Below are 15,153 nucleotides of genomic sequence, written 5' to 3'. Positions count from 1 at the left end.
CACTCCAGGAAAAAGAGTGCGTACACATGGTCTAGAATGTCCGTACGATGCGTACATATTTACGCCAAGTTTATTTTTTATAAATCCCGATATGTGTGTGGAAAATTGTGTGCGCAATTTCTATGCCCATTTTGTGCGTGCACAACGTTTATAAATGAGGCCCCTGATCTTTATTAGAAACTGAGAGGAGAGAGAGTGAATACAATTGATAATACAATCATCACACACACACACACACAAAAGTCTGTTTAAAATGACGAAATGAAGCTTACAGGGAGCGATCCACAAATGCGTGCAGCTATCTACAAATGCACAGGACGTGATTCACTAATGAATGCCAGCCAAAGTTGTGTTTGTAGTATAAAAAGATATTTGTGAATATGTTTTTTATTTGCATATCTCATTTTATTTATTTGTGAATTTAATTCATGTTTGTGAAACTCTACGATTTATTTGTGGATCTCATTCTATTTATTTGTCAATATGTTTAATATTTGCTTATCTCTTTACATTTATTTGTGGATCATAATCTATTTATTTGGAATTATGCAACAAATATATCTCCATAATAATATGGCTTTATTGATCATTTTTAGCTTATTTTACATAATTACTGTTCATCACAGAATCATAGACAGAAAGTGTAGATTGATTAAATATTCTGTTAATACTGAGAAATTAATTTCTCATGTAATAGAAATTAGTACATATTTACTGAGTACATTCACTGTGTAGTCAGACTGAGTGAGGTTTTTTTACGATGCTGTTTCACTCTGTGAACACTGTTTTAGATTAAACCCCATACAGTAATATTCTCCTTCATCCTCAAGATGGACTATGTATGTTCAGCATAAGTTGATATCCAGGATAATTTTCACTGAACCTATTTGAAATTCCAGATGCAAGGTTACTTGTAGTAAATCAGGAGTTTAGGAGCTTTTCCAGGTTGTAGCAGATACCAGCTCATGGAATAACCAATTACAGAAGATGCAGTGCAGCTGACAGAAGCAGAATCTCCTGCTTTAACACAGAGACTCAGGAGACTGGACCTTTTGATGAGACACTGAGAGATCAAAAGGTAAATTTTATATTTAAATACATATTACGAGATATTGATCTAAAAAATATATGTAATTAAAAAATGAAAAAGCACAAGCTTTGCAAAGATAAATACCAAATTCCCTGACGATGTAGAAAAAATAAGTTTTAACCTTGAGCAAGCAGACCCAGCCCAGATAGCAAAAATCATCTGGGCCAGATCTGGCCCAGTCCCATCGGATGTATTGTGACGCAGCTGACACAGAACAGCATACGCTGTTTACGCTCAGTATGAGGGTGACTAATTAATGACAGAATTTTCATTTTTGGGTGAACTAACCCTTTAAATCAGTGCTACACAATGAGAACGAGAAGAATCTGAATAATTACCACAGGGAATTTTTTTTATATCACAGGGAAGGTTCTTATAAATGTGTCACCATTGTGTGCTTGAGTTGGTTCTAGTTGTAATAGAGTCCTCTGCAATGCCGTTTGTGAGGTAAATGCGAGCCCTCCATCTGACTCCACAGCTTAAAGACAGTTCCCTCCTTTTCATTGTCTCTAAAAAAAAAAATTTTTTTTAAACATTAAATGTGGACAAAAACTTGTTATTGCCATATATACACATATACACATACTTACATACATACACACATACTGTATATATACACATACACACACATAAGATCAAAAGTTTACATGCACCTTGCAGAATCTGCAAAATGTTACTTCTGTCAGGACCACTATCGTCAAAGATGATTGACAATTAGCATACAGTTTGGATTGGCGGTATGGTTCCGTTCTGGGCAAGAACTCCCTGCGCATCCATACAGCCTAGCATGGATGAGAGCAGGGAGAGCAGCGATAACCCCCCAGGGTAAACAGAACAGAACCAACATAAATGTATTGCAGATATCGTTAAAATTCAATAATGTTATGTACACATTTTAGAATTAGTCTGATTCAAAGGAGAATCAGAAGCCTGAATCCTGACTGACAGAGGAGGAGCTGGGGATGGAGGAGGGTAATTAGCTATTGAGCAATGCAAAACTGCTGATACTACTGCGGGACCTTATATATGAATGCTTAGATAGATGTCGTATTCCCATAGGTTGATGGGGATCAGCTGAGAGTCAGCTGATGCGAGCTTGACTAACGTGAACTGCCAGAACTAACGCTACGCTAGATTTAGAGGTTTAAATATCCTGCAAATGGCCTGGTGCCATGCGGTGCGTATCCTGATGCTATACGTTTATTAATATAAAACTAACTTAATGAATCTTTTGCTTAGAATTAATAAGTAATCATACTAATCAACCACTTAACTGTAATTTACAAAAATGTTTAACACCCTGTCTACACTCAAAGAAAGAGGAGTGTAAAACAAATTTTAAGTTTCAATGTAATAGAACAATCACAATCTTCCATATTGTGATTGTTGGGGGGAAAATGAAGGACAGGGACTAGGTTCTATCCATCTTTGTAAATTATGATGGAGGCAGATCTGAATGTGAGCTTGCAGTCGACTGTAAGAAAGGGGCAGGGTTTAAGCTGACTAAACGATTGGAGATTTCCAGCATGCTTCACATGAGCATCGATGAATATTTACAATAAGATCAATAACATGCATTTAGAAAATTGATGTGAAGTTTCATTTGAAACATTACATTTAATGTGTGGATTGATCAGATTTATCTATTTAATTCACAAAAGGTTTTGCGATTCAGTTAAATTTCTTTCTTAGTAATCCTGAAGCTAAACCTCAGGATATGCAAATGCCGCCATCACTGATTGGTGCACAGTGACAGACTGCCGGCTTTCCATTTAGTAGCTACCAAATGTCAAAAGTATGACAGCAAAAGCTGACAATTTAACACAAAATGAACTGGTTTCTAAACCTACACTTAGCATGAGAGAGCATCCTCCTTCACTTTTTCTTAAATATAATATACACAAGATACCCGAGAGGTTGAGAAGTTAACGCAGTGTAATCGTTTATGCATTTTAAGAATGCATTTATTGAGATTTATGTGTTTGAATTCCCTTTGCTCTAGATGTTTATATAGTGGTATGGGGTGTCTTTGCATACACTATGTAGTGCAGTACCTGGCTGCTCTGTTCTGGAGGTCCACTCAGTCCCGCAGCAGCCATGTACGTGCTGCCGATGGTTTTAGTGTTCCGAAGATGAACGAAGGTCTTACGGGTTTTGAACGACATGAGGGTGACTAATTAATGACAGAATTTTCATTTTTGGGTGAACTAACCCTTTAAACCAGTTCTACACAATGAGAATGAGAAGAATCTGAATAACTACCACAGGGAAATTTTCATATCACAGGGAGTCGTGTCACCATTGTGTGCTTGAGTTGGTTCTAGTTGTAATAGAGTCCTCTGCAATGCCGTTTGTGAGGTAAATGCGAGCCCTCCGTCTGACTCCACAGCTTAAAAGACAGTTCCCTCCTTTTCATTGTCTCTAAAAAAAACATTAAATGTGGACAAAAATGTTATTGCCATATATACACATACATACATACTGTACATATACACACACATACTGTATATATAAACACACACACACATAAGATCAAAAGTTTACATACACCTTGCGGAATCTGCAAAATGTTACTTATTTTACCAAAAGAGGGATCATACAAAATGCATGTTATTTTTTATTTAGTACTGGCCTGAATCAGATATTTCACATAAAATATATTGTCCACAAGAGAAAATAATAGTTGACTTTATAAAAATGACCCCGTTCAAAAGTTTACATACACTTGATTCTTAATACTGTGTTGTTACCTGAATGATCCACAGCTTGTTTTTGTTTTGTTTTTTGTTTAGTGATAGTTGTTCATGAGTCCCTTGTTTGTCCTGCAGTTGAACTGCCTGCTGTTCTTTAGAAAAATACTTCTGGTCCCACAAATGTGTTGCTTTTTCAGCATGTCTGTGTATTTGAACCCTTTCCTACAATGACTGTATGATTTTGAGATCCATCTTTTCACACTGAGGACAACTGAGGGACTCATATGCAACTATTACAGAAGGTTCAAACATTCACTGATGCTCCAGAAGGAAACACAATGCATTAAGGGGGAGAAAACTTTTTGAATTTGAAGATCAGTATAAATTTAACTTATTTTGTCTTCTGGGAAACATGTAAGTATCTTCTGTAGCTTCTGAAGGGCAGTACTAAATGAATAAAATATATTTTCAATAAGAAAAATGTACACATCTTCATTCTGTTCAAAAGTTTTTACCCCCTTAATGCATTGTGTTTCCTTCTGGAGAAACAGTGAGTGTTTTTTCATTTCCAGTTCTTATTGATTATATAATTATACAATATATGATTGTAAACAAAAAATTTTTGATTTTCCTGTAATCGAGTAATTTTGTCCTGCTTTGTGTGTAACGAAGATAATGTTCATTCTGCTTACTGCGCATAGGTGTGAAGTATAATAACTGATAACAGAGAAGAAAAGCAAGAGGAAAGGTGCCACCTGTTTTATATAATAAAAAATACACAATTAATTGCATATTACACAGAAATGTTATGAATGTATTTGTTTCATTTAGTATTACAAAGCAAGGAAGGCAATGTTTAAGCCTTACACATAAGAGTCTCAGTTTATTAACATGCTCCACTGTGGAAATTAGTGCACGTGACATCAGTGTCACACACTTCCTTTAATCACCGACTTGAGATGAAAAATAGTTTGTGCCCAAATAACACACAGACTATAGCATTGGTATAGGACTATGACTGTCATAACAGGTATATTGTTCAGGATGCTGAGTGTGAAGTTATCTGAAGGAGCATTTCTCCAGAAAGCTGCAAGCTACAATCGGCCCTAACAAACAGTATGTTTTGAACAGCACTAGTAACATTTTCAGGCACTCAATATTATCAATACTCAATTATACATCGTGGCATTCAAATAGCTTGAATAACTCAACCTCCACTGAACACTTAAAAAAAAAAAGGGACTCACCTTGTTATTTGACAGTCCCGGCTCTCAGGTGGAACCTGAAATTGAAAAAGATTGTTATATAGTGTTGCTGGACAATTTCTCAATTAATTTACTCAATTAACATGGAGCATACCGTTAACAGAAACAAAAGCATCTTTTGGCAAAAATTTCATAAATAAAAAACCATACCAAACAATATAATGTAATACATGTCTGTCTCTTCAGTGCCCCTCTGTTTCTATCATTTAGGATGCACCTTACAGCACTCTGCCTGCTTAATAAGGGGACTGGGCTGGTCAAAAGTTTGGACACATTACTATTTTTTAATGTTTTTTAAATAAGTCTCTTGCTTATCAAGCTAGCATTTATTTGATCAACTGTAATATTGTGAAGAATTAAAATTTAAAAGAATGGTTTTCTATTTTAATATACTTCAAAATATTATTTATTGCTTTGATCAAAGCTCGGTGTTGGAAACAGTTGTGCTGCTTATTTTTTATTTTTTTTGGAACCTGTGATACTTTTTTCAGGATTTATTGATGAATAAAAAGTTATTTATTCAGCTTTGCCATCACATAAATAAATGATATTTTAATTACAATTTTAAAAGTTATTATCAGTTAAAATATTTATTTTCTTTGTGAATATATTGTAAAATGTAATTTATTCCTGTGATCAAAGCTGAATTTTCAGCATCATTACTCCAGTCTTCAGTGTCGCATGATCCTTCAGAAATCATTCCAATATACTGATTTGCTGCTCAAGAAGCATTTCTGATTATCAATATTGAAAAACAGTTATGCTCTTTAATATATTTAGAAACCATGATATACAACCATTCAAATGTTTGATGTGTGTGTGTGTTATTTAATAGAAATGTCTGCTTTTATTCAGCATATAGGCATTAAATTGATAAAAGTAAAAACATGTATAATGTTGCAAAAAATATATTTCAAATAAATGATGTTCTTTTAAACTTTCTATTCATCAAATAATCATAAAAATGTTTCCAGGAAATATTAAGCAGCAAAAACGGCCTTTTTATTTTACGACTGATAATAATAAGAACCATTATTGATAACGGAGTACCAATAAAAAATCCAGCACTTAATCAGCATGTTAGAATGATTTCTGAAGGATCATGCACTGAAGACTGCAGTAATGATGCTGAAAATTTACAGGAATAAACTACATTTTAAAATATATTCAAATAGTAATTTAACATTGTAATAATATTTCACAATATTACTTTTTTTTTAACTTTATTTTTGATCAAATAAATGCATGCAGCCTTAAGGGTTAGCACTTAAACGTTAACATTGCTAGCTCATCACTAACTACCACGCAGCAATCTTAAACAATAAAAATTAATAGAAGCAGTTAAAATTACTAAAGTTTAAATTAAGTAATTAAGAATTTGTTAATTAATTACGTATAATTACAGACCTCTGGACGTTTTCTTCATGTTATCAGTCCTCTGATAACATAGGCCTAAGTGTTCGCCAACATTACAGTCCGACACCGATCTAAGGAGCAATAAAAACACCAAACCTTTAAGTTATCGAGTACACAACATAATAAGAAATTAATTTATTAGTAGAACAGTTTGCTCACACGGTGTAACATACCTTGGTGAGGTTTTTGAGCATAACAGCGTAGCCTACAGTCTGTTTCTGCCTCGATCGTGACGTCTTCTGTTCTGAACTCCAGAAAAAAACGTGCGCTCGTTTCCACGGACGCGGCCCGGATCCGCTCTGCGCCTGTAGTTCCCGCCCACTGGAACCGCGCCCGGGCTGGATCCGTGTTACAGCACTGAAAAGTTTAAATTAAGTAATTAAGTTAAAATCCGTTAATTACGTATAATTACAGACCTCTGGACGTTTTCTTCATGTTATCAGTCCTCTGATAACATAGGCCTAAGTGTTCGCCAACATTACAGTCCGACACCGATCTAAGGAGCAATAAAAACACCAAACCTTTAAGTTATCGAGTACACAACATAATAAGAAATTAATTTATTAGTAGAACAGTTTGCTCACACGGTGTAACATACCTTGGTGAGGTTTTTGAGCATAACAGCGTAGCCTACAGTCTGTTTCTGCCTCGATCGTGACGTCTTCTGTTCTGAACTCCAGAAAAAAACGTGCGCTCGTTTCCACGGACGCGGCCCGGATCCGCTCTGCGCCTGTAGTTCCCGCCCACTGGAACCGCGCCCGGGCTGGATCCGTGTTACAGCACTGAAACGGATGTGACTGTAACGCGGATTTGCCGGTTTGAAAACGGATCTGCCGCGGAGTCAGCTGCTGTCTGGGAGTGTAGCCACAATTAGTAAAACTGATTTTATTGTGTGTCAATGACTCTGGCAGGACTGAACACACACCGAGTTTTGTGAGTGTGAAGCAGTAAACTTGAAAAACACTCTCCACTCTAGAGACTCCTGTCAGGAAGAGTACAGAATGAATTCAGAAGTTGAAGAAATGCTGAATTAATCACATTATAAATGTAAACCAGTTGAAAAAAAATAGTATTCTAGAAAATCTTTTCATATTATAGATTTTGTTTTGAGAAAAATAGGGTTGTGAAATAAATGGCACATTCCTTAATATTGTGATGAATGCTGGGGGATTTCTTTTCTTAGTTGGGCTTTGGCCCCGCCTATAGGAACCTTTTTGCAGCATGTTCTCTTCTGATTGACTGAATGTATGGATAATTGAACTCACCTGGAGGACATTTAAGGAGGAGAACAGGTGAGAGGAGAGGCTTTCGGCTGAGTGAACGGGACGGGCTTTTCGCGCTCAGGGGAAGATGGGGACGCTTGGTTTTGCTCGAGACCATTAGGGTTTGTCCGGCAACGAAGATAGCTAGATAGATTGAATTTGTGTAGTTAGATAATGCTGGGGAGTAGGAGAGCTTTTCCCCAGACCCCGGGGTGGGGTCTTGTGTCCGGGAAACGGGGAAGTGTTTTACATTTTAAGTCTCTTTATGTGTTGTGTGTATGTGTGAGTGTGTATGGTAGTTGTGAGTTTTAAAGTTTATATGAACATGATTACTCCGTCTCCGTGTACGGGACTGGGGAGGCGCTGATCTTTTCACCTGTTAAACTGATTGTGTGACCACGATTTCTAGTGTGCCGTGCGGGGCTGGGAATAACCACTAGAGTGCAGTGTTGAAGTTTCACTTGCGTAGTGCCGTTTGTCCTAGTGTGGGTGGAGTGAGTGAAATGTTCGTTGAACTTATTTAAATGTCTCTTTACATAACGGTTATATTTTTCTATGTACAATTGTCAAATAAAGTGATAATTTTCTATAAAATTCTGGTGTTGTGATGTACCCTCTGGCCTCCATTAATTTGATTGAACCGCTTTAAGTTAAAAAAGAGGTTTATTACAATATTTCAAGTGCTGTCTGATGTGTAGTAGGCCTAGACCAGGAGTTTAGGAACATCTCCAGGAATCTGATGGTACCAGGACATGCGATACAGAGAGGTATTTGGTTTAATCGTTTATTGCTGGTTTATGATTGCAGTGAATAATGACAGTCTGATCAGGATTCACTGTTTGATCTTCAGATTGAGTCAGAATCTGCCCCACAGAACCTGAAGAGACGAAAAACACAATTCATATCAAAGCATATAAGTTAAAGTTCAATAATAATATATATAATGTGTACTGCTTATTCAGGCAAAAACATGCATATAAGAATGAATGTGTGTTTATAAATGTATACACAGAATTTACATGAAATTAAGTCTAAACTACATCTTGATCTCAGCACCTGTGGATTGCAAAATTTTTAGTTTTCTCTAAATCAGCTGATGATATGAATTTCTATATACTTACTCCAGGTGCAGGTTGTGAGTGTCCAAATAAGGATGGCTATTAAAGACATGGTTGCTTTTGGATCGGTTCATGAAAGAGAGCCGTCAGTCATAAAATCGCAAAGTCACAGATCTATAAAGACCTCCAGAGCACTGAAGCATGCAGTTCAATGCAAAGCAGGCTTCTGTCCACAATGATGCTAGTTTCCACAAAAATATTAAGCAGTTTATTAGTTTTCAATATTGATAATAATCTGAAATGTTTCTTGAGCTTAAAACTCCACTGATGATTATTAGTGTGACACCACACACACTTAAGAAACAATGGTTTCTCCAATTCTAATTGCCAGCTCAGATTGACACTCAGATTTCCAACACTTCACTGCTGGTGTATGATTACAGTGAACAGTCTGATCAGGCTTCACTGTTTGATCTTCAGATTGAGTCAAAGTCTGTCCCACAGAACCTGAAGAGAGAGACAGAAAACACCGTAACCAACAATAAAATTAGCACTAACACTTAAAGGTTGTAAAAGTCTAACACTTCGTTATAATATATCTGCCAGACTGAGAACCAATGTCCTGTTCTTGCAATAAAAGCAAGAGTATGGTGCATTACAAGTATGGTGTTGCACATTTTGCACACTGAACACTACCAATAAATGACAATAGACTCTGACATGAAGATCAAAACCAAGCTAAATTTTAACAATTACATGTTCAGGTCAAAAACATGAAGATAAGTTTATGAGTGCATTTACATGAAATAAAGTATAAACCTGATCTCAGCACCTGTGGCATTTCTGTCACACACTTGAGGTATTCAGCCAATCATAACGCACTGGATAGCTGGCCAATCAGAGCACACCTCGCTTTTCAGACCGATGAGCTTTGTAAAAATCGACGCGTTTCAGAAAGGCGGGGCATAGAGGAGAAACAATAATGTACAGTATGTGGAAAATAATGTTTTTTTTTAACCTTAAACCACAAACACATTTCATTACACCAAATACACAAAATAATGTTCTTTTTAGCAACATCATATGACCCCTTTAATTTCTAGATCAACTGATGATATGAATATCTATGTACTTACTGCAGATGCAGGTTGTCATTATTAGAATGACAGATATTAAAGTCATGTTTGCTTTAGGAGGAAGAAGGAGAGCTGTCAGTCATAAAATCATAGCTCTATAAGTTCTTTTTGAGAACAAGAACCTCTTACCTCCCTTACTGTTTTTTTTTTTGGACACTTTTAAAATTCTAACAATCTCAGTTATTGATCAATAAAAAGACTTAACACTAAAGACTTAATTAACTAAACACAGGTGAACTGAATTAGGCAATCAAGGGTGAACAGAAACTGGGTCAATGACCACAACAAGGCGGGCGAACAGGGAAACACAGAAAACACTATAAACGTGGCAATAGCCTAATTGTCCTCTGATTTATGTTGTAATTTATGACTAGGGTTAGAATATGTTTCTTTGACGTATTGTTCCGGGACCAACAAATGATGTTGATGCAAGAGCAGATGATTATGATGACTAATATTATGATTTAAATGTGATAGGAATGCTTATATTTTAACACTACATTTTAAAATGTAATTAAAAGGAGAGTATTTATGTTTTTGATGGCAGGAGTTCACATATTCATAAAAAGTATAATGTGAGAATATGATTTGTTGTCTTCATGCTGCATATAATAATGCTCACATCAGCCTTTGCTGCTGCTTTTTGAAGATTTTAGGATCCTACCATCTGAATTTAAGCTTAACTTGCCCAAGGCTAAAATGCACTCACTGTATAGGCTATACATTTCAGCTGAATTCATTTCAAATCTAAATTATATGGAAAATGTCATGGACAGATTGTTACTGCTGTTGTTCAAACTGCTACAAATTAGGGCAGCTACAAGGATGAATGAAAGCGTATGTGCTTACTGAAACAGACACATGAATTTCATATTTCATTCATATTGAACTAAAGTCTAATTAATTCATTGTGTATTATCTTGTTGTGTACTATCTATATTTGAAACTATCTATATTTGCAAATAATTAAGCACAACTTATCTGATTATATCTTAACTGACTGATATTGTAAACTTCTCAGTATTCTCATATTCTTTGTGCTGTCAAGCTGAGGGAGGTTTTTGTATGAAGCTCTTTCACTGTGTGCACACTCCACCACTGTAAGCCCCCATACAGTAATAATCTCCTGCATCCTCAGTTTGGACTCCACTTAGATTCAGTGTAAAATGAAGTCCATTCTGACTTCCACTGAACCGATCTGGGACTCCAGAATGAAGTCGATTTGCTTTATAGAGCAGGAGTTTAGGAGCTTCTCCAGGTTTCAGCAGATACCAGCTCATGTCATCATCAACTCCACTGGTCCCAGTGCAGCTGATAGAAGCAGAATCTCCTGCTTTAACAGACAGAGACTCAGGAGACTGAACCTCTTCATGAGACACTGAGAGAGAGATCAAAAACAAACATTACAATTACTTCAAAATACAAGACAAGTTTTCATCTCCAATAACACTCCAATAACTAAATATAATAAGACTAAAAGCTCAAATTAAAATAATATCAAATTAATTCCAAATGATTAATTTCATAATGTAGAAAATATATTTTTGAACCTTGAGCAAGCAGACCCAGTGTCCCCAGCATTAGTATAAGAGAAATCATTGTTTCTTATCTGTGTATGTCAGTGTCACACACTAATAATCAGCGGAGTTTTAAGCGCAGTGTTCAGTTAATATGCAAAACACTTTCAAAAACACATTCAGATGCATCCTGGAATTTACCTCAAAAAAATCTAAATGCATACATGCAGCATTTAATTAACATTAGTAAAATAAACATAGTGAATTAATAATTTTGACTTGTCTAAGCAAAACTAAACTAAGATACAATCTTAGAGTGTCAGTGTTATTGCTAGAGTTGATGTCAGTGTCAGTTTTAGTGCAGGAGGTTTTTGTACAGCCAGTGACTGGGTTTGTATCACTGTGGCGCACATTCGGTGGAGGCACCCGACTCTCAATTGGAAGTAAGTAAATCTCATTCTATTTCTATTTCTAATAAGAAGAACATTTATATATATATATATATATATATATGTGTGTGTGTGTGTATTTATATTGCCTTAAGTGACATGACTACAAGCATACATAGGTCTTCTAAAAGTGTTAAAAATAATTAGTTTAACTTAATGACCATTAATTTACCATTAATTAAGTGGTAAATTGTTTTTTAAAAAAAATTTTTATAGATAATTTTTATGTACTTGGCGTGAGCAGAAAAACCGACCAATAGAAGAAGAGTAACTAAAGTTTTTTTTATTTTTAATTTTGTGTGGCATGACTACAAGCATATATACTTCTAAACTGGTTTAAAATAATTAGTTAACCTTAATGATCAGTTTATCTATCTGAGTGGAAAAATTGTTTAAAAAAATGCATTTTATAGATTATTTGTGTGTACTTGTCATGAGATGAGTAATATAGAAACTCCTGTTTCAGATGTCAGTTACTATAAATAAGTACTGTATAATGGGGAATTGAACACATATAAAAATCTTTACTTTACTGTTACATGATTTCACTATGAATCTGAATGTGTAATTATGAACAGAAAATAAATTTCTTTCATTTTTACATTTTTCATTAGGAGAAAAAAATGACATTATTTAATGTATAGCAACAACAAAACACCCCAATTTTAGGTGAAATACTTATAAAATAAAATAAAAAAAATTCTTTTTAAAGCCTTAATATATTGTTCAAAATATAAACCTGAAAGGAAGATATAAATCCAATATTGTCACGTATCTGGTCTGTTTTCAGTTCCATTGTTTCGTTCATTTGACCTAGTTTTCATTTTGTCTAGTTAATTGATTAGTTCCACCTGTTTCTGTTCTCCCTCGTTTCACCTGGTTATTTAAGCCCTGCGTTTTCTTGTGTTGTTAGTCCAGTATCGTGTTTGAATTTCTGTTCTTGAGTTTCTCCTGGATTTTATTATTAAAGACTGTTTGTTTGCTGAATTCTACTCCTTTGTTGTGCGCTTTATACTGCAACCCATTACAAAATGTATAAGTTTAACTCTCTCTCGTTATAATTCTTGATTTTTATAAACTCTGAATATATTAATATGAATACTGATACTTATGTGTTTTTACAGGCTGTTGAAATTCAGATCTGCTTCACAACTTAAAATTCAACATCAAAATAAATAATGGTCTGGTTTCACAGACAGGGCTTAGATTAAGCCTGGGTTAAGCCATGGTTAAATTGGGACATTTTGGCAGTTTTTATAAGTGTGCCTTAGAAATAAACATTACTGGTGTGCATCTTGAGACAAATCAATGACACTTACATATTTTAAGAAATGTCAGTGTGAGTTTCTTTCAGATAAAACAGCTCAGACATGTATTTTAGTCTGGGACTAGGCTTAAGCCTTGTCTGTGAAACCGGGGGAATGTGTTATTTCAAGTTTTAAAGTGTTAAAGTGTTTAAAGTTTTAAGTGTTCATGCTTGACTTAAAATTATAAGTTAACTTCATTTTAGTTTGCTTAAATTGGATATTTAAGTTATCTCAAAAAACATTAAGTTTATATAACCAATTGCAGCATTATTTTACAGTGTTGATTAATTAGGTTTTAATTAAGATTAATTACTTTTTTAATTGAATGTCACATGAGACAGAAATGTGTTTTCTTCTGGTGTAGTTTTCAAACTTCAAGCAGCTATAACTGTAAGTAATACTGTAGGCTTTTAACAAATATTTTAACAGTAATTTGAATATATGTTGACAGAAACCATATAATATTACCTATAATGAATCAATTGTTTTAAATTTAAATTTAAAGATATTCGTGTGTTTGCTGATAAAATGTGTGTTTACAGGCTGTTGCACTTCAGATCTGCTTGATTAACTCTGAATCTCTTAAAAGGAAGTGAAAGACTCTCAGAATGACTGACAGAGCTGTTTTTCAGAAGAATGAAACATCACAGTTTCCATCTCTGTCTCTCTTTAGCTGCGGCTCGTCCCGCTCTCACAGTGCTGCCGCCCTCCAGAGACGAGCTGCAGCAGGGTAAGGCTACAGTGCTGTGTGTGGCCAGTAAGGGATTCCCCTCTGACTGGAAGCTGAGCTGGAAGGTGGACGGCAGCAGCAGGAGCTCTGGTGTCGATCTGAGTCCCAGTCAGCTGCAGAAGGATGGACTGTACAGCTGGAGCAGCAGCCTGAGCCTCACTGAGAGTGAGTGGAGCAGAGCAACAACCGTCAGCTGTGACGCCACTCACCCATCCCACAGTGCAGTGACCAAGAGCCTCAACACACAGCAGTGCGATGAATGAAACACACACACACACACACACTGTCCTAAATCAGCCACTGCTCAACAATTAATCTTTCATGCTGTTAGTATATTGCTCATATATTCTTAAGTGTTATACTTCTACAACTGCAATGCTATGAATGTTTTGTTGATCATTTTATTCTTGCTGCCAAATAAAAGCATTTTGTCTTAAATATGGTGCTTATTTATTACTAAAATATTAAATACTGTACCACTTTTATTGGTTTTTAATTTTTTTAGGACGTGTGATATTGTGATGAGCAGCCTAGATTTGTAGAGAATATTTTAATATTGAAAATATCAGTTACAGCAAAAGAGATATTTATTTTAACATGGCATCTTAATCATTATATTATATTTTAATTTAATAAAATATTTTAGCTGCATTTAATTAAGGAAAAAAATATTATTTATTAGTTCAACATCACATTGACAATAATAAGGCTTTATTAATAATTTTGATCTTATTTTACTTCATTACGTTAAAATTGGGTCTAATAGTCTGAAATCTACAAATGGGTGTCAGGATTTATGCATTTAAACAGGATGAAAAAAAAATATCTTCATCACAAAATCATAGACAGAAAGTGTAGATTGATTAAATATTCTGTTCATACTGAGATATAAATTTCTCATTTAATAGAAATTAGTACATAGTTACTGAGTACATTCACTGTGTAGTCAGACTGAGGAAAGATTTTGTACGATGCTGTTTCACTGTGTGAACACTGTTTTAGAATAAAACCCCATATAGTAATAATCTCCTTCATCCTCAAACTGGACTCTATATGTTCAGCATAAATTCATATCCAGAATAATTTCCACTGAACCGGTCTGAAATTCCAGGTGCAAGGTTACTTGTAGTAAATCAGGAGTTTAGGAGCTTCTCCAGGTTGTAGCAGATACCAGCTCATGGAATAACCAATTACAGAAGATGCAGTGCAGCTGATAGAAGCAGAATCTCC

General features: G+C 35.1%; 2 gene segments (V, D, J or C); one reads left to right on the top strand and one right to left on the bottom strand.

Annotated features, from left to right (window-relative positions):
* Positions 1-10,973: 10,973 nt before the first annotated feature.
* Positions 10,974-11,542, bottom strand: LOC107739546 (Ig kappa chain V-I region Gal-like). The segment is given in 2 exon segments: positions 10,974-11,298; positions 11,471-11,542. Coding segments are annotated over 2 exon segments (351 nt in total).
* A 220-nt stretch (positions 11,543-11,762) lies between these two features.
* LOC107739545 (Ig kappa-b4 chain C region-like) lies at positions 11,763-14,333 on the top strand. The segment is given in 2 exon segments: positions 11,763-11,880; positions 13,867-14,333. Coding segments are annotated over 2 exon segments (423 nt in total).
* Positions 14,334-15,153: the final 820 nt, after the last annotated feature.

This window comes from Sinocyclocheilus rhinocerous, unplaced genomic scaffold, assembly GCF_001515625.1.
Source record: "Sinocyclocheilus rhinocerous isolate Xijiao unplaced genomic scaffold, SAMN03320098_v1.1 scaffold314, whole genome shotgun sequence".
Taxonomy (NCBI): Eukaryota; Metazoa; Chordata; class Actinopteri; order Cypriniformes; family Cyprinidae; genus Sinocyclocheilus; species Sinocyclocheilus rhinocerous.
This window is presented reverse-complemented; position numbering and strand designations above follow the sequence as displayed.